This window comes from Suricata suricatta, chromosome 15 (genome assembly GCF_006229205.1).
Source record: "Suricata suricatta isolate VVHF042 chromosome 15, meerkat_22Aug2017_6uvM2_HiC, whole genome shotgun sequence".
In the NCBI taxonomy this organism is placed as follows: domain Eukaryota; kingdom Metazoa; phylum Chordata; class Mammalia; order Carnivora; family Herpestidae; genus Suricata; species Suricata suricatta.
In genome coordinates, this window is record NC_043714.1 from 11,242,555 (window position 1) to 11,262,827 (window position 20,273).

At 48.0% G+C, this 20,273-nt stretch overlaps 1 protein-coding gene across 1 annotated transcript in view; it reads left to right on the forward strand.

Moving 5' to 3' along the window:
* Positions 1–20,273, forward strand: part of CHD7 (chromodomain helicase DNA binding protein 7) — a 146,599-nt gene that overhangs the window by 122,579 nt on the left and 3,747 nt on the right. The window contains exons 24-38 of the mRNA XM_029923243.1: positions 11–170; positions 4,863–4,952; positions 5,365–5,468; positions 6,800–6,929; positions 7,311–7,383; positions 7,539–7,593; positions 8,551–8,779; positions 9,023–9,231; positions 9,357–10,028; positions 10,865–11,025; positions 13,649–13,876; positions 14,102–14,545; positions 18,041–18,262; positions 19,444–19,584; positions 19,779–19,883. Coding sequence (XP_029779103.1) covers positions 11–170; positions 4,863–4,952; positions 5,365–5,468; positions 6,800–6,929; positions 7,311–7,383; positions 7,539–7,593; positions 8,551–8,779; positions 9,023–9,231; positions 9,357–10,028; positions 10,865–11,025; positions 13,649–13,876; positions 14,102–14,545; positions 18,041–18,262; positions 19,444–19,584; positions 19,779–19,883 — 3,023 coding nt within the window. The remainder of the gene's footprint in view (positions 1–10; positions 171–4,862; positions 4,953–5,364; positions 5,469–6,799; positions 6,930–7,310; positions 7,384–7,538; positions 7,594–8,550; positions 8,780–9,022; positions 9,232–9,356; positions 10,029–10,864; positions 11,026–13,648; positions 13,877–14,101; positions 14,546–18,040; positions 18,263–19,443; positions 19,585–19,778; positions 19,884–20,273) is intronic.

Below are 20,273 nucleotides of genomic sequence, written 5' to 3' on the forward strand. Positions count from 1 at the left end.
CTGACTCCAGGTTTATCGGCCCCAGTGCCAAGGGGAAGGAAAGGAAAGAAGGTGAAAGCCCAGAGCACCCACCCGGTGGTGCAGGATGCCGACTGGCTGGCGGGCTGCAACCCGGACGCCCTGTTCCAGGAAGACAGCTACAAGAAGCACCTGAAGCACCACTGCAACAAGTATGTCGTGGGAGGGCGTGCCCTGCGGACCGCTGGGCCACAATGCTGCGTTTGTGCAACTTTACTGTGTCTCTATTTCCAATGTTTTTTTTTCAACATTTATTTGTTTTTGAGAGAGAGAGACAGAGTGTGAGCGGGGGAGGGGCAGAGAGAGGGAGACAGAATTGGAAGCAGGTTCCAGGCTCTGAGCTGTCAGCACAGACCCGATGCAGGGCTTGAACCCATGAGCAGTGAGATCATGACCTGGGCTGAAGTTGGACTCTTAACCAACTGAGCCACCCAGGTGCCCCTTTAATGTTTATTTTTGAGAGAGAGAGAGAGTTCATGCTAGTGGGGGATGCACAGAGAGAGAGAGGAGAGAGAGAGAGTCCCATCCAAGCCCCATGCTGTCAGCCCAGAGCCTGATGCGGGACTCAAACTCACAAGCTATGAGATCATGACCTGAGCCGGATCTGGATGCCTAACCCACTGAGCCCTGGGCATGCCTATACTATTTTTCTTGAAACATGGCGTCCAGTCACATGACAGCATAGCTCTAGTTACCTGAGTTTTTTTTTATTGTGGTAGATGCGTAGCACATTCTTCCCATTTAACCATTTGTCAGTGTATAACTCAGCGGTATTGACTGACACCAGTGTGAACTCTGCACCTGTTAACAGTAACTTGCCCTCTTCCCTCCCTGCCCTGAGCTCCTGGCAAATACCATTCTACTTCTGTCTCAGTGACTTTGCTTATCCTAGGTACCTCCTGAGTGGAATCATATAGGACTTGTCTGTGTCTGGCCTTTTCTCACGTAGCATCATATTTTCAGGGTTCATCCTTGTCATACCTTGTACCAGAATTTCATTCCTTTTTATGGCTGAATGGTACTCCATGGTACACGCACACATTTTGTTTACCTATTCATCCGTCAGCGGCCACTGGGATTGATGGACCCCTTTCTGCTATTGTGAGTAATGCTGTGAAGAATGTTGCAGATAAGTAAGTTTTAACCAAAGCGTGTTAGGGAATTGCTGTTAGCTTTAGAGGACCCCACCCACAACCGACTGCTCTCAGCGGGTGGACTGGCGAGTACCCCTGTTAACCCTCCGTGGGTGGGTCCTCCTTTCTTACCCGCGAGCTTAGATTCATGTTCCTGATCCGTATTTCCAGAAACTGATTCTATGTCATCGAAGACTATTAATTCTGAACTTAGGTCATTGCTTGGAGCTCTGTTAAGGATCTGCCCGTTATTTTTTTTCCTTTTTAAAAAAATTTTTTTTAATGCTTTATTTATTTTTGATACAGAGAGAGACAGAGTGTGAGAAGGGGGAGGGGCAGAGAGAGAAGGAGACACAGAACCAGAAGCAGGCTCCAGGCTCTGAGCTAGCTGTTAGCACAGAGCCTGATGCGGGGCTCGAACCCACGAACGTGAGATCTGACCTGAGCCGAAGTCGGAGGCTTAACCGACTGAGCCACCCAGGCGCCGCAAGATATGCCCGTTAGACTAGCGTCAGCATGTGCGTGGCTCGCCCCGTGCCCTGAGCCTGTGGCTTCAAGAACTGGTCGTGGACCCGGCGCCCAGCAGCTCCACCACTTGAAGCTGCGTGTGGCCTTGGGCACGTCCCCCAGCCTCTCTGGGCCTCACTTCCCGAGCCGCCCAGAAGTCTGAGCACGTGACGACTGGCAGCTTGGCGTGGCCTCTCCATGTGGATTATGCGTTTGACTTGTCTGAGACGAGAGGAGCTGGTTTTCTTTCCTTTTCTTCTTTCTTCCTTTTATCCCCGTTTACCTGCCAAGGAGATGGAGACCCTGGTCCTTAGGGCCTCAGCTGGTTCGGGGGCGGAGCCCGCCTGGACTTCCAGGGCAGACGAGGGCAGGGCCTGCGCCCGGCGACCCCTGCCCCTCCACAGTCCCCTGGGAAGCACCTGCCCGGCCGGCCGCGTGCGTCGCCGGCGGCTCTCTCCCACCTTACACACGGGAGCGCCCTCAGGGACTCCCTTCCATCACTATTGCTACATTCTGACTGACACATTTTCTCCTTTTTGAGTCTTTAAAACCATTACCTCAGACCATTTTGGTGCCTCGGAAACGGTTTTGCTGTCACTGCTGCGGCACGATAGCTCTCCCTAAAATCCTGCCCCACTTACAGCTATTAGAAAACTTCTGTTTCCTGTGGTTTATGTCAACTTTGGGTCAAGAGCCTTCTGAGTTCTGGAGCCAAACAAACCGGAAGTGGAGTGGTTTGGCGGCTCCCGGGCCTGCGTCCCAGAGTGACGGGGGCAGCAGGCTTTGATTTGCCGTTCTGGTATCGGGAGCGGACCCTGATGGGGTCCCCCCTCTAATTAGTATGTGAGACGGGCCGAATGCTCCCCGTCCCTGCGGCCGCAGGAGGGGGCCGGCGGGCAAGGCCGTCCCCTCTCAGGACCTGCCGTGGGGGGACGTTCAGGACTGGTAACAGAATATGAAACGCAGATCGAGGGACCTCCTAGACGATCGCTAGCTAGTCCTCTTCACAAGTTTCAGGAGACAAAGACAGAGGAACGGTCTCGGGTTGAAGGAGATGGACCTCTGTGGTCCTGAACTGGATGCGGGTCCAGAAAACGGTCACCAGTGGGATAGCCAGTCAAATGGGAATGAGGTCTGGCGAGACTCATCCGTGGTGTGGTCTGTCAGGTTTACCAAGCGCAGACTCCTTAGGGTCAGAGCCCACCTCCCGTCTACCTTGGTGTCCTGCTGGTGCCTACCAAGTCTTCCACGGGGGCACTAGGCTTGCCAGTTGCATTGGTTGGAGTTTATTCTCCAGAGGAAAAGTGACATTCATGGTTAGCTCTTGAAAAGTCTCCACATCACTAAAATTCCTCCCAAAGAAGAAAATGTTGTCTTTTGTCCAAAGGGAGAGAAACTGGGGTGCCTGGGTGGCTCAGTGAGTTAAGCGTCTGACTTCGGCTCAGGTCATGATCTCATGGTTCATGGGTTTGAGCCCCGCGTCCGGTTCTGTGCTGTCAGTGTGGAGCCTGCTTTGGAAGCTCTGTGCTCCCTCTGTCCCCCTTTCTGCCCCTCCCCCACTTCAGCTTGTGTTCTCTTCCTTCTCAAAAGCAAACAAACATTTTAAGAATAAAAATAGGGAGTGAATCCATTCAGATCATGGCCACTGTGCTGAGTTTTGGTGAAAAACATAGAATCCAGCCACAGGCGGAGGGTGTTTCCTGTATAACTACCCTTTCTGGCCGTTAAGTGCTCTTAGAGGGAAGGGAGAAGAAGGGAGGTGCCAGCCATGGATGCCATGCTGTTAGTTTCCTTTTGCCAGTTCAGTGCGGCACAGCCCATTTTTAATCTCATCAAAGGAAAAATCTCAAAAAAATTATAATTTTACCATGGAGCATATTCAGGTGTTTACATGCAGCCTCGCCCTCTGTTCATCTAGAATCCCTGGTCCTTAAAAGCAGACACCTGGTGGAGAGGAAGGCATATCCTGGGGGTACCTATTTGTGTGCGGGAGCAGTCTGTTTTAGCAAGACTGCCCCTGTGTGTCATTTTGACATTCTCAAGGACACTCGCCATGTCCTGAGAGACAGTGTACAGGGTGGAGTCAGAACGCCAGGTGGCCCCTGCTCAAGGTGACCCTGTGACCTCGGATACGTCACTATCTTTGGTTACTCTCAGTTTTCACGTCTGTGAAATGGAAGTCACAGACGCTTCACCTGAACTAGGATTATCGTGAAGACCAGATGAGCTAGTATGTGCAGACGTGATGTATGGGCCGTAGAACGTTCTGTGAGTGTGTGATGACGGGATGGTCCAGCGAGGGACACAGCTCTCGGCGGTCCTGAGTGCGGAGCAGGGGCCACCCAGCAGGGGACGCTAGATTCGGAGTGGACGTGGGCCTTCGGGATTTGCCAAATGGGGCTTTCCTGAAAGAATGAAGCTTATGCCATTGAAGAAATCCAAATGAGATTGAAACTCTAGTACCTAGAAGTCCATGCCTTTTTAGAACCTTAGTCCTTGAAAATGGCTAAGACCTTCAAGGAATGGGACACATTTGAACCTCCTTTGTGTCATTATTTTCCAAGCTCCAGCCTAGGTTTCCAGGTAATATACACCAGAAAGAACAAATAATGTTGACTATTCCTTAAGGGAGAAGGGCGAGCACCCTCCCCCGCATCTTCCTTTTTCGGAAGCAAAGTTGTATAATCTGAAAAACCTGACATTCCATATTGAGGGTTTATGGTAAGGTAGTAAAACCAGATTTTATATCTCGTTTATTCCTACAACTTCTGATGTGCTTCCAAAAATGGTATTAAGGCAGCAGCTGAGGAAATTTTATGAGATAATGAAGCAGAACAGTTACTGAAAGCCATCTGCTCGGTTGTTTACAAACTTGCCTCAATACTTCAGAGGCAGCGGTAGGGTACGTGTCTAAACTTCACAAGCTGCACTAGGTAGGCCGGAATGGAGCGCGCCGGGGCCGGGCCGAGCCCAGTCCCTCTCCGTGCAGCGGGAGCGGTTGCCAGGCAGGCCTGTTGGAAGCCAGCAGAAAGCACCACACAGAGGTGATTATGTGCCACCATCTGTCACGCTTCAAGCCTACCATGCAGCATGGCTAATCAGCCTTGGCAGGATGATGGATGAACAGCAGCAGCTGCCAAAGCCACTGTTGGCAAACAGTCTTGAAGTTAAGAACTTTCTCCCCCCCTCTGTCTTCCTCTCCAGGGTCCTGCTGCGTGTCCGCATGCTGTACTACCTACGACAAGAAGTTATAGGAGACCAGGCAGATAAGATTTTAGAGGGTGCCGACTCAAGGTTAGTGTGAGCGCCCACCTCCCGTGCCTCCTCCCCGTAGTGATCCGGGTGGTAGAGAAACACCGCTGACTGGGTTTCCCTAAACCCAGTGAGGGGCGCGTCTCCTGTTTGGCACCTGCGAGCGTGGGAGTGCAAGGGTCATCGGGGAAAGTGTGCAGTTGTGTGCGTGTCACGTGCAAAAAGGTGTGAACCGCATTGCTGGTGTTCTGAGGTGCCCCTTAAAACGGGACACTGTGCACTGACGTTCATTTCTAGGCGTGGTGGAAAGTGACCGGCTGACGCCCTCACTTTGGAAGACCTTTGCTTGTTCCTCCCCACGACGCCCCAGATGTGTGGGGGCGTGCAAGTTACCTGGAGTCCTTTCGTACTATTCTGTGTGCTCTGAACATGGTGCACACGCTTGTCGTTGCAGCGACGCGGACGTGTGGATACCGGAGCCCTTCCACGCGGAGGTCCCCGCAGACTGGTGGGACCAGGAGGCCGATAAGTCCCTCCTGATTGGCGTGTTCAAACACGGTAAGTGATGTCTCCACGTGGCCGCATCGTGACCGTGTGGCTCTGTCGCTAGAGCTCTTCGCCTACTCTTTTCCGAAGTCACAGTATTAATGAGGAGAGTTCCAGAGGACTCTTGGCTTCTTCCGCTTTCCTCTACTAAAAAATCTAATACGAACTGTAAATATCAGATGCTGTTTTTGAATGTTTGTTGAGTATTTGAGAAGAAAACATTTCTTTCTTGGCTGTAAATAAAACCCAAACCATATTTGTTTTAATAATGGCCAAGTTGTCCTATAGCTCTCCCTAAACTTTGCTTCCGAGCACGGCTCCCTTAGCTCTGCCAGCCGTGTCAAAGTGGACGGTGGGCTTAACCTCTGCTATTAATCTGTACAAGTGCCTCCTGGGCTTTGTTCCAAGCAATATTTCACAAATGTCAGTGCTGAGAACTCACGGCTCCCCTGAGTAGGATGCAGCCTTGTTAACTTTGAAAGGCTGGGGATGCAGAACTGGCATGATATATACAGTGAGCGATTCCTGATTATAATCCCAATTCTCTGGGGGTCACGGAGGTGTTCTCAGCAGCCCAGCCTGACTAAAGGGGAGAATGATGGCATATAAAACCTTTCATGATTACAGTTTGGCTTGCGGCTCTGCAGCGGTTAGGAGCGGCGTGTTGTCGTCCACATCCTAATTGAATTGTGCTGCTCGGCCTACGTACTGCAGCCACGTTTTGTGAGCTCAGCCTAAAAATCGTTTTCCCGCAGCGCACTGTTGGGATCTGCCATTTTCCATCTAGTCAAGTCAGGCAGTCAAAAAGCAAATTGCAGTTTGAAAACTATAGAGGGAACGGTGTCGTCTAACTGACATGCATCATCCTAAACCTAATAAGACAGGTTCGCTGGCCTTACGTACACAGGGATTTTCAGCCAGTGGTGTGCGGCCCTGCAGGACTGAAGCTGCTCGCGGGGGCCCGGGGCGGACGCAGAGTGCCCCTCGGAGGTCGGAAGGGAGCGTTATGAAGCCTTTTAAATGTCAGGCAAAATTAGATCTTGGGGAAAATGGGGTCAAAAACCTTCCCAGGCATCTCGCGGTTGTTTTGAACCTGTTTCTCTGTTTGTGGTCGTTCGGCTGAGATCCCTGAGAGGTGACTCGGCCCCCACGCCCCCTGCCCCCTGCCCCCAAACCTGCCCTGCAGTGAGCGCCCCGTGGAATGCTCTCCTAAGACCAGGTTCGCAAGCGAGGGTCTCCTCTGAGGGGTGAACTTGCTGTGTCGTGGCAGTGCTGTGGCTTTGTCAGTGACGGCCCTTCGCTCTTTCGTGCATGTCCTCTGTGGGCCGGCGGGGCTGGCGCAGGCTACGAGAAGTACAATTCCATGCGCGCGGACCCTGCGCTGTGCTTCCTGGAACGAGTCGGTATGCCCGATGCCAAGGCCATAGCTGCCGAGCAGAGAGGAACAGACATGCTAGCAGATGGCGGTGACGGGTAAGAAGGACATTTAAAAATTTCAATAAACTGTATGTCAGTGTCACATCTATTGGCAGGGGTCAGTCCTCACACCGCGCTAGGCCCTGCGTCGCATCTGATTTAGACCCCCGTGACGTGTGCCAGTATAGTCTGTTTGTGTGTCCCGATGATTATTTAAACACAGATTATTTAAAAACATGCTTGTTTTTTCCAAATGATGACATTCCCCCCCAGCCCTTCCCCCCATGACCACATGATTTAGATACTGATAGGGTCTCCTTTGATGTCAAATCCAGAATTAAAAGTGGTGTTAGTCTGGCGATTAGTGTTTTGCAAGCCCCCTCAGTCTCTCTCTCATTATCTGTACGATTTAAACATTTTTTTACCATTTTAACATAGGGGAGAATTTGATAGAGAAGATGAGGACCCGGAATATAAACCAACCCGGACTCCATTCAAGGATGAAATAGACGTAAGGACGGGAGTATATTGACTTTTACAGCACCGTTAAAATATTATATGCCCATGTCTGACTTGTTAAACTTTATAATGGCCTTCTCTTTAAAAGATAAAGCAAAATGAAACCCCAAATTAAAACGATTCTGTTTCTCTCCCTTTGCTTTCAAGGAATTTGCAAATTCTCCCCCGGAAGATAAGGAAGAATCCATGGAGATACGCGCAGGTAGGGCTCCATCGATGCCCGCGGAGCAGACGTGTGCCCTGACGCATCGTTCCGTGTCTGCACTTCCGCTCCTTCACGAGTGTCTTTTCTCCGACACTGGCTCACCCCTTTTGTGACTCATTTTAATTCTTGTTTATTGTTTTTCATAACATTGAATTTCTTTGATGAAATCACTTTTTGGGGGGTTAAGATCATTTGTACATCTCTACATACCAGTCAGTGGAAACTTTGATGCATCTTTAGAAATCTGTCTCTTGGGAGGAGGGAGGGCATTTGCTAGGTATCTGAAATATTGCAAGTTTATAGAAAACTGATCTCCCTAATGTGGAATAATCAGCTAACAATCACGTGATTATCTCTCATGTTCAAGATTGTTATGCTAAGTACATTACAGGAAAGCACCCTCATGTTGTAGTTCATGGCATAAAGTATGTTTCCTTACATGAAACTAAGTAAACTTGCTTCCCACCCCCACCCCCCTGCAAGGAGTTAAAAAAGAAGCAGTGTTGGGGCTCCCAGGTGGCTCAGTCGATTGAGCGTCCGACTTTGGCTCAGGTCATGGTCTCATGGTTCATGGGTTCGAGCTCCACATCGGGCTCTGTGCTGACAGCTCGGAGCCCGGAACCTGCTTCAGAATCTGTGTCTCCCTCTCTTTCTGCCCCTCCCCCGCTTGCACTCTATCTCTATAAAAAATAACCATTAGGAAAGAATTTTCTTAAAAGAAGCAGTTTTTAAGTTTTATACTAATATTTTTAAGTTTTATACTGCGTAAAAGAAGCAGTTTTTAAGTTTTCTACTAATATTATCCTTTACTTATATTTTAAAAATGAGAGCACGAAGATGCCCTTTCCCACACTGTCATCTGAATGTTAATGAGTCATCTTGTTTTGATGGAAAATCCTATGTATTGCAAGATTGCAGCCGCACATTTCAAAAATATTTTTTCCACTTCCCCAGGCAAGCACAGTGAGAGTAATGCTGAGTTAGGCCAACTTTACTGGCCCAACACCTCGACCCTGACTACCCGTCTGCGCCGGCTCATTACTGCCTATCAGCGTAGCTATAAACGGCAACAGATGAGGCAAGAGGCTCTAATGAAGACTGACCGGCGGAGACGGCGGCCGCGGGAGGAAGTGAGAGCGCTAGAAGCGGAAAGGGAAGCTATAATATCTGAGAAGCGGCAAAAGTGAGTTTCTTCAGGGTTTTACTGAGCTCCTGGTAGGTGCCTCTCTTCTCTGCCCTTCTCGGCCTTGGCCAGAGGCAAGAACCGCGCCCCAGATAAGGATCCGGGAGTCTCCGTGCCTCAGGCAGTCTGCCTCTCGGCTGGATAAGTCCGTGCCTTAAGTGTAGGGGAGAAGAGAACCAGAATTAACACACTTTAAGCCTGTTTACTCAAGTACAGTTTCAGCTAATGTCTTCTTGCTCATAGGTGGACAAGAAGAGAAGAGGCTGATTTTTACCGTGTGGTATCTACTTTTGGAGTTATTTTTGACCCCATGAAACAGCAGTTTGACTGGAACCAATTTCGAGCCTTTGCCAGGCTTGACAAAAAGTCTGACGAGAGTCTGGAGAAATACTTCAGTTGTTTTGTGGCCATGTGTAGGCGAGTGTGTCGAATGCCCACTAAGCCAGATGATGGTAGGTTCTTTTTGTAACACAAGTTCTGTAGTAAAAGGCCAAATGATGTGAAAAAATAGAGAGTGAACAATTTAGCGCGTGCTCAGGTTTTCTTCCCAGTGAATCCAGTTGTTTTCGTGTCACAGAACCGCCCGACCTCTCCTCCATGATCGAGCCAATCACAGAAGAGCGAGCGTCTCGAACTCTCTACCGCATCGAGCTGCTGCGGAAGATCCGTGAGCAGGTTCTCCATCACCCTCAGCTGGGAGAGAGGCTGCAGCTGTGCCAGCCGAGTCTGGATTTGCCGGAGTGGTGGGAGTGCGGGCGGCATGACCGGGACCTGCTGGTCGGTGCTGCCAAACACGGGGTCAGCCGGACGGACTACCACATCCTCAACGACCCCGAGCTGTCCTTCCTGGACGCACACAAAAACTTTGCGCAGAACCGAGGGGCAGGCAACCTGTCCTCCCTGGCGCCCCTGGCCGTGGGGTTTGGCCAGCCGCCCGCCGCCCTCTCGGCTGCCCACGGGCAGGAGGAGAAGGCGGCGGGGCAAAGTGAGGGCAAGGCGGAGGAGTGCGGCAGCGCGGCCGCCCCCGAGAAACCCGACGGCAAGGAGGAGGAGGAGGCGGCCGACGGCAGGGACAAGGACAGTAAGCAGGGATGCGAGGCCGAGGCCGGCTCTGTGAAAAGTGACCTGAAAGGGATGGAGGTCAGTGCAGACACAGGGCCCAAGTCCATTTCAGAAAAAGGGTCCGAAGAGGACGAAGAAGACAAGCTGGAGGATGATGATAAGTCGGAGGAGTCCTCTCAGCCTGAAGGTAATGCCTCGCCGGCAGTCCTCCCTCCGGCCCCGCCACGTGTCCCTGTCCTGTGACCAGGGTCATTTGTGTACGCATTCCTCTGAACAGGCGGGTTATGCCCAGGCGCACATTGTGCTCTGCTGTGGCGTGGAAACACGGGGTTCCGAGCAACCTCGACCCTCAGAAGGGCGCTACGGGCACGTGAGCATTTCCAGACTAAGAGGCGGGGTTAACCTGATAGCAGTGGTGTCATAAGAATTCCAGATGCCTTCAATTTGGACAATTACACGGGAAGGAGAAGAGTCCTTCACTGAATAAACGCTGGTCATTATTTGAAAACAAATGAGGCTTAATGTTGGTTTTAAGCCGGAAGTAAAGGTCAGAAGCAGAATCTGAAAACAACCAGTGTTCTTCGTGAGTCTCGGTTGGGTTGCTGCTCCCAGCACCAAGGGGCACTGACAGTCCCGGAGCCCGTGCCTCTGGAGCTGGGCCTTGGGGTCCCCGCGCGCTGTCAGCCCTCTCTCCTGGGGGCGGGGAGGGCATCGCGTGGAGAGGCTCTTAAGTCAGAGACTCCGAGGCGGATGGGCACAATGTCAGATAACCAGTGATGTCACCTCCCTAAGCCTGCCGGCCTCTTCATCCACAAAACGAGGAGGGCGCCATCTGCACGAAGGGCCCATTCACGGCGGTAGCGGCACGGTTGTAAGATGCCTAATGCCGTCCTAGCCATGAAGTAGGTACTCAGTAAAATCAAATGGAGCAGAGTGGGATTCAAGCTTTTTGCCATGTCCCCTCCAGACCTCTTTTCCTGTGGTCCTGCGGTCATGAGTAACACACACTGACTCCATTCTCAGCAGGAGCGGTTTCTAGAGGGAAGAATTTTGACGAGGAAAGCAACGCCTCCATGAGCACCGCCAGGGATGAAACCCGGGACGGGTTCTACATGGAGGACGGAGACCCTTCGGTAGCTCAGCTCCTTCACGAGAGAACGTTTGCCTTCTCCTTTTGGCCGAAGGTTGGTGGGGGAGGGGAGGGTTGGTTATTTTGTCTTGTTGCCCAAAACAGAGTGGTGGGGGGGTTGGTTTGGGAAATCATTCTAGTTTGAGTTTTCAAATAAGTTTAAGGTAGACTTGGACACAGTGTATGAAGACTGGAGATTTATTCTCATGTTTGAAAGTCTGTGCAGTACTTTTGTAACAGGATAGCAAAGGTGACGTGGAAGAAAGATAAGGAGTTGTTATATGGACCTTTGGCTCCTCGAGGCTTTCTAGGCTGGTAATCACATTGTCTGTCCAGTATAGTCTCCAGACTGTTGTCTCCAGACTCCCCCTGTAGCAAAACAAAGTGGTGCAGATCTTTCTCTTTTCCTCCCTCCCTTCCTCCCTCCCTTCCTTCTTCCCTCCCTCTCTTCCTCCCTTCCTTTATTTTTCTGTTGTGGTAAAAACTACAAATTTATGAGTGTAACCAATTTTAAGTGTCCAGTTCACTAGCTTTAAGTATACTCACATCACTGGTGGACAGATCTCCAGAATGTTGTCTTGCACAACTGAAATTTTATACCCACCAAACAGCTCCCTCTCTCCTCTCCCCTCTCCCCCGACCCCTGGCAACCATGACTCTCCTTTCTGTTTCTGTGAATTTGACTACTCTAGCTACCTTAGCATATGAGTGGACTCATGCAGCGTTCGCCCTTCTGTGGCTTGCTTAGTTCATTTCTCGTCACCTTATGCTCCAGGTTTATCCGTGTGACAGCATGTGACAGGATTTCCTTCCTTTTTAAGGCTCAATAATGTTCCATTGTGTGTACATACCACATCTTTGTCCATTCATCTGCCCTTGGCACATTTGGCTTCCTTCCACTTCTTGGCTTGCTATAGTGCTGCTGTGAACTTGAGGGTGCTAGTGTCTATCTGTTTGAGATCCTGCTTTCAATTCCTCTGGATACGGACTCAGAAGCGGGATTGCTGGGTCACATGGCATTCTGCTTGTAGTTTGTTTGAGGAGCCTCCGCACTGTTCTCTGTGACGGTCACTCCATTTGCAGTCCTACCTACCAACAGTGCACAAGGGGAGTACGTGTGTTCGAATTTTTTCTTTAATGTTTATTTTGTTTTTGTGAGGGGGGGGGGAAGGAGGGAGAGAATGAGCGGGGGAGGAGCAGAAAGAGAGGGAGACACTGAATTCAAAGCGGGCTCCAGGCTCTGAGCTGTTAGCACAGAGCCCGACATGGGGCTTGAACCCACGGACTGTGAGATCATGACCTGAGCCGAAGTCAGACGCCTAACCAACTGAACCCCCCAGGCGCCCCTTAAATTTTTTTAAATCTAAAGCAGAACTTTCAGACTTAAGACACCTTGATAGGTTTGGAAACCTATCTAGTCTTCTCAACCCTAGAGAGGGCAGGCTATTGACCCACTTGCTCCCAACAGTTATGAGGTAGTTCCAAATGTAGTTATCTGTAACCAAAAGTAAAATAGAAATCACTTTTTTGGCTAACTAGGGTAATTTATAATAAATCCCTATGTAATTTGGGTCTGGTTTTGGGGGTGGGGACATAGTCATTCCTTCTAATCACCGTAACAGGGCTGTCCAGTTTAAAATAACACAAAAACAGCCTCAGCTGACTCCTCCCCAGGCCGGTCTTCCATAGCATTCATTGTGTAAGAAACAATGTGAAATTGGGAGCTGAAGGGTGTACCATCAAAGACGTGGTTTTCCTCCGCGTGCTCTCTTCTGCCGATCGCCCTCACTGAGTAGAGAAGTTTCCCAGATCCGTCAGAGAGTCTGTGGCAGCAGACACTTTATGGAAACTGGGCCTAAGAGCTGTAATTAGAAATTGTTAATGTTTTCCCTCCAGTGAAATTTGCAGTGTAATAGGTGAGGAACGCAAACTGACGTTCATTAGGCGTTCCTAGGCTGGTACCCGTGTTGTAGCGGTGAACCTCGTTAATAGTGACGCTAATGACTCCCACTTCCTGCGACACACTTCAATCCAGCCTGTGGATCTGAAGCCCCAGAACGTCCAGAAGCTAAATGCAGGGTTCCATTGTTGTCAGTGGGGATCACCAACAATTCTTGAACTTGAATAGCAGTTAAGTTTTGCAAGATGGGGATATTTTGGAGGTGCTTGTGCCGTGTTTTCTAATTTGTGTGAATCCCCGTTCGTAATTGAAAACATTGAGGCTTCTGTGTCGGGGCTATCTTAGCACCTTCCAGCACATCAAAGCAGTCTTTGTGGATTTTGTTTATTTACTCACTTGTTTTTTTTCTTTTATTTTGTGCCCACTGATTGACTTTTCTTTTTAATTTTTTTTCAATTTATTTCTTTGTTTTGAGAGAGAGAGCAAGCAGAGAAGGAGCAGAGAGAGGGAGGGAGAGAGAGAATCCCAAGCAGGTTCCACTGCCAGCAAGGAGCCCAATGCAGGGCTCCGTGTCAGGAACCATGAGATCGTGACTTGAGCCAAAATCAAGAGTTGGCCGCTTAACTGACTGAGCCACCCAGGCATCCCCTGCCCCCCACCCTCGCACTGATTGCCTTTTTAACCTTTTATGCTCTTTAGCATCTTGATGGAAATATTTATCTAGTAATTTTCACTGCATCTTTGCTACAATTTTGTGTGACTTTCCTTCTCCCTCCAGGACCGAGTAATGATAAACCGATTAGACAACATCTGTGAAGCTGTGCTGAAAGGCAAATGGCCAGTAAATAGGCGCCAGATGTTTGATTTCCAGGGCCTCATCCCTGGGTACACACCACCCACCATGGACAGCCCCCTGCAGAAGAGGGGCTTTGCCGAGCTCTCCATGGCCGGCCAGGCCAGCATCGGTGGGAGCGAGGACCTCACGACTTCTCCTCAGCTGTCCAAGGTAAGTTTGCTCTGCCGTTGAGAGGTAAGCTCTCTGAAGTCTTCGCTCAGTTTGGAAGCTCGTGTCTCACTGCTCCTACTTAGAATCAAGATGGCTGCCATCTCCTCAGCTCTTTGCAGCAGTTATGAATGTTTAATTCCTGAAGCCTCTTGTTCTTTTTTCTGAAACCCAGCCCCATTAGCAGATACAGTTTTGGCTCATTGTCGTGTTGGAATTTTTCAATAGGAAGACGCCCTAAACCTCTCTGTCCCTCGCCAGCGGAGGAGGAGGAGGAGAAAGATTGAAATTGAGGCCGAGAGAGCTGCCAAGCGGCGAAACCTCATGGAAATGGTTGCTCAGCTGAGGGAGTCTCAAGTGGTCTCAGAAAACGGACAAGAAAAAGTTGTAGATTTATCAAAGGCCTCAAGAGAGGCAGGAAGCTCTACCTCAAATTTTTCATCTCTTACTTCAAAGTTTATCTTGCCTAATGTCTCGACACCGGTGTCCGATGCCTTTAAGACTCAAATGGAGCTGCTCCAGGCCGGCCTGTCACGCACACCCACGAGGCATCTGCTTAATGGCTCCCTAGTGGATGGAGAGCCTCCCATGAAGAGGAGGCGGGGAAGGAGGAAAAACGTGGAGGGGCTTGATCTGCTTTTCATGAGCCACAAACGGACGTCATTGAGTGCAGTAAGTTAAGGAGCTCACTTCCATTGTGTGCCCGCGGTGGCAGCCAGAGTCCCTGCCACTCTGACGGCACTGGCCTGCGCTCCCGTCAGTGATGTGGTGTTAAAGCTGGCTTCTTCCACTAAAGAAATGGGATCACAATGAACACTCATGGTTCTGAGCTGAAAAATTGTGTTCAGCTTTGATACAGATCACTCGGCCCGAACCGAATGTAGCTGGAGGATTTATTCCTCCCAAGATCCTGATATATTGATTACTCTCGGAAGACTAGCCCAAAACAAAACCGTGTTCTTCTGAGCCTGTAATTGTTCTCTCTGAATTCCTGAGGCAGAAAAAGCGTCTGCTCTTAAAAATATTGTTGGGGGGGGGGGGGAATCTGACGTTTATGAGATTAGTATAAACGTTTCATTTCAGACTTGAGATTTGTGTTCACGCACAGAGGTGGTGATGGCAGATTCTCCTAGCTTCCTAATCGCAGCTGTTTTTAAAACCTGAACTGAATAAAGATCTGTGCTAGTTTAGGGTTGCATGAAATGTATGTGCCAATGGATTTTGACGTTTTCCTTTTCAAGTTGAAGGAAATGAGTACAGTGTGATCAAAATAATAACCCCTTCCCTAATCTTCAGCCACCCCACTTACAGATGCACTGCCCGGGTAATGACCAGGGCTTTACCCCCAGAGGACCCGAGTTCACGTAGTCCATTTTTAAAGGACAAACTAGGACCAGGTATCTTAGGCCTTACCGATTTGGAACCCAGATCAGCCTAGGGACACGGGAGCTGGTTTGCGAGTGAGGAGCTGGCACCTCAGGAGCGGCTCGCTCTCTCTCTGGGCAGGTGGGACACAGTTTGGGAAACGCTGACATCTGACACTGAGAGGAGGGAGATGTTTGTTTCAACAGTTTTTACTTTTTCCAGCCTTGTTCTTGTTTGCTCATTTTCTATTTCTTAAATCTCAAGAAAGCCAAATAACGTAAAAGGGTGGCAAAAGGGGTGGTCAAGTTAAAGTTTAGAAATGATGAAATAGCACCCACCGGGATTTGCCCTCCGGAGGGGTCTGACTGAAACAGATGCATCTGGGTGATTAAAAGTTAATTTTGAAAATTCATTACCAGGCACCAATCATAATAATGGTCATTTTTGTTGAGCATGTGATTACTTGTAGCATCTCATAAAAAATATACCTTGTAATGGATCAGCTGTGACTGGTCGTTCCATAAATTCCGATGCGTTTCCAGGTGTGTGGGTCCAAAGTCGTACCACTAGTGATTGGCCTTCCCCACTTGAAACCACCCTAACCCTTTGATAGATTTTGTTCCCTGAAAATCCTTTCTCCCTAAGCATCAACATGTTGGTGAGTTTCTGCATCTCACCCTTTTATTTATTTACGGTTGTATTTAAGATTTGAATCATAGCACATATTTGTGGTCCAGGCATCAGGAATTAACAGTGTGAACCAGGTGCTATTTATATATGTCTTGTAACTGTATATCCTATATTCAACTTCAGCCTGACTCTATGCATTTCACATATTTTAAGTCATCCCTCAGAACTTATTGATGTTTTTCCTTTTTCTAAAGTCATATAAGCAACCCAGCTCAAAATTCCTAATAGATATTAGAGAGTGTATTTTAAAATTTTTGTTTCTTTTACTGTCAAATGTTAAAATTTAGGGATTATGTATTTGGTATTGTGGAAAGTTCTGTGCACACACACAAAACGCAAGGAAAACACTGATTGGTCTATAAATAAGTGAAATAGTGAAGAGCTATCAAGGTCAGCAGTGTTACTGATACGGAAGAAGACAAGTCCTGAAATCTTCTGTTGTGTCAGTATTCAAACTGGAGATCATTTTGCGTTGTCATGAAAAGTCAGGATACAGTCATCATACGTCCAACAACATGGTCGAAGCCGTCCCTGTGTGCACCCCCGTCCCTTGCCCCCCAACTACCATGTGAAGAATAAGCACTTAATAAGCACTTGCCCTGGAAAACTCAGTGTTTAGGACGAGTGACTGGTAAATAATAATACATCATAGCTGTGAGGCATGTCTGGGGTACTTTGTGAGCCCAAAGGAAGCATGGCGATGGAAGGAGGAGGATATGGGGAGAAACAACAGATGAGGAGGTTTCCTTAGATGTGGTCATGCTTTGGTTACGTTTTAAAGATTGTGTAGGGGTTGGTCATTTGAAAAGAGGTTGCAGGGAGAAAATGTGCAAAGGCACTGAGGCTAGAGACAGCCTTCCAGGTTTGGAAAACTGAAAGTCATCGGCAGCAGGGGAATTCGATGAGGAGGTGGAGTTCAACAGAAGTGAGCTTGGATGCAAGGTAGGATCTAAATCGGGGAGGGCCTTGACTGCCATGCTGAAGAACTTGGATTTTATCCTGAAGGTGATGGGGATTCAGTTACCAAAATAGTTTAAATAGTTTAGAATAGGGACACCTGGGTGGCTTAGGTACTTAAGCGTCCAGCTTTGGCCCAGTTCATGATCTCACAGTTTGTGGGTTTGAGCCCTGCGTCGGGCTCCATGCTGACCGCTCAGGGTCTGGAGCTGCCTTTGGATTCTGTGTCTCCCACTCTCTCTGCTCCTCTCCTACTTGCGTACTCTCTCTCTCTCTCTCTCTCTCTCTCTCTCTCTCTCTCTCTCAAAAATAAACAAACATTTTAAAAAACTATGAAGATGAATAAATGAATAAATAAATAAACAGTTTAGAATAGTTTTGAACTAGGAAGAGTGCATTTTAGAAAACTGACTGCAGTTCAGCAGTGTGGAAGTCTGAGTAAAGAAGAGCGGAACTAGAATCAGGGAGACCATTTAGGAATGTCGCAGGGATGGGGGGTGGCGGTTAGTGGTGAAGACCTGAACCAAAGTAGGAGTAGTAGGAACAGACAGACGGGTTGCCAGAAAAGTTGTCTGGAGGTTGGAGTAACAGTGTGAGGGCCACCGGTTGGACAGTGGTGGAGAACAGACGTCCATTCGGCATCATATTTTCAGTGTTGCCCCACGTGCCTGCTGCAGAATGTTGCCCTGCTGATAACATTGTATGCTTCAGAGAGTACCAAAAAGCTACGCACAAGATGGCAGCTGGAACATCCCTTTAATTTTAGTTTCTTTAGTGATGTTATCCTGAGATCCCAAGAGAGATTGAGAGGCTGTCTTCCAAGCATGTCAAGCTCAGACTACTCTGCCCGTGCCCTCCAAGCATGTCAAGCTCAGACTACTCTGCCCGTGCCCTCGTGGCGTGCTCAAGGTCTCAAACGTGGAGCATTGGTGAACTGTGAATTTCCTCCGTAATTACTAATTCTATAGTGTGGAGAGTGATATTAAAGTTTCCTCTTCTAATTTAATAGCTGTTCCCAAACTGACAGTGTTTCAGGGAATTTTTTTCCCCCTTTTGGTCAAAGATCCATTATGCTAAGATAGCATTTTCCTGGGATAAGACATTTCAGGAATCTATCACATTATGAGAATTCAGCCCACTGTCAACTTTCTGCAGGAGGATGCTGAGGTGACCAAAGCTTTTGAAGAAGATATAGAGACCCCACCTACAAGAAACATTCCTTCTCCTGGACAGCTGGACCCAGACACGCGGATCCCTGTGATCAATCTTGAAGACGGGACTAGGCTGGTGGGGGAGGACGCTCCGAAAAATAAGGACTTAGTTGAATGGCTGAAGCTGCACCCTGCTTACACTGTTGATATGCCAAGTTATGTACCAGTAAGTACTAGAGAGTTTAGTGGGGAGGAGTCTGTGAGGAGAGCCCCCACGACTCTCCCGTGGAACACAGAAATTCTCGGGCCCTCTGCCTCTTGGCTTGAATGTCTCCTCATCTCAAGCGTTCCCCAGTTTCTATCACTGTGTTATACGTTAGAAAAACTAGCTTCAAGTCAGAAAGGAAACCTTGTAGTTCAACTTGAAGATGCCCATGATGCACTTCCTTACTTTCTCCTTCCACCAAATAGACATGATTTCTTCAGTTATTCTTTACATGGCCTGGTTTTTCAGGTGGTCTCATCAGTGGGATGACACTCACGGATGCACCTTAATTGGATCAGACCAGGTCTGATGAGCACAGAGTACCCCGAAGCTGTTCCTTGCAGAAGTTTGGCTAACACAGCCCCAGACTTCATTAGCTTCTCTTTCCAACAACTAACACTTAACGCCTTACAATAAACATTAAACAGCATCTCCAGATGATTTGTCACAAACTGCTGGTTAGCCAGCAGCACAAATCTTTTACCTCCTGGGTACTTAGTGACTGGGTTTTTTTTTTTTTTTTTTAACCGAAGTGTAGGATTTCACATTTTATTTTGTTGAGTTCAGCTTGAGTCCTTGCCATTCACAATGTCCCCTCCTGCATTGGTCCTTTTATCCCTGGGTTGCTCCTGTTCGTGTCCAGTCTGTGTCATAGGCATGACATCATCTCTGTGTCCCTCCAAGTCACTGAGTAGAAAGTTTGAGACTTGAGAAAGTTTCCTTTAAAAGTACCGTGACTTAAACATTTGAAGAAAAGGCTTAACACAGGGTTATTGGTAGACAAAAGGAAAAGCGGATTTCCAACTTACATGTGTGTTTAGTTCCTTAATGTACAAAGAGAAAAATAGGATTTTATCTTTTTTTAAAAGAGAGTATGGTTTTTGATAACTAAAACGATGCCCCAAACTTTCTAATTAAAAATGGCATGACTGAGAGCGCCTGGCTGGTTCAGTTGGTAGCATGTGCAACTCTTGATCCTGGGGTCGTGAGTTCAAGCCCCACGTGAAGCAGAGCTTACTTAAAAAAAAAAAAAAAGAGAGAGAGAAAGAAAATAGCTTGACTATTCTCTTTGTCATTTATGCAGGAAAGAGTAATTACTAAACACACTTTTACTAAATACATATTTTGGGGTTTTTTTGCAGAAGAATGCGGATGTGCTGTTTTCCTCATTTCAGAAACCGAAACAGAAACGACATAGATGTCGAAACCCTAATAAATTGGATATAAACACTTTGACAGGAGAAGAAAGGGTGCCTGTTGTCAATAAACGAAACGGAAAGAAGGTGAACGTTTGGGAAAGGGAAACGATCTCTTGTGTGATTTCTTATCCCAGAAACAGCATTTTATCCTGGCATCTTTTTAAGGAAAAACAATCCTATTTCTTCTAGAATATCTGTATAGGATATGTGCGTGCATACAGGGGAAGTGGGGGGTGATGTTTGTGCTTTGAGATCATTTTCCAAATGCCTCTCCCCAGATGGGTGGAGCTATGGCACCTCCGATGAAGGACCTGCCCAGGTGGCTGGAAGAGAACCCTGAATTTGCAGTCGCTCCAGACTGGACTGAGATAGTGAAGCAGTCTGTAAGTACAAACTCTGCACTTCGTCAGGAAGTGTGTTTATATAAAACCGTTGTCTTGGGCTTTTCTTCATTTTCCGTTGACCATTAATTATTCAATTATAACTTATTCTTAGCTTAAAAGAATCGATATAATAAATCATCATTTCTTCTATTGTACGTCATTAATCCAAAGTGGAGTCATTTGACAGTTCTGATTTATTTATTTATTTATTTATTTATTATTTTTTTTTAGTGTGACATAACTTTATTATTTTTTTTCTGTCCTTGACAGAATGTATTAAATAAGCAAACACCACCAACAAGCAAAACAAGTACTACAATGTAAAAATATTAAAAAAACAAAAACCCTCTCACATGCATAAATGAAAGATTGCACACAAAGAACTCACAT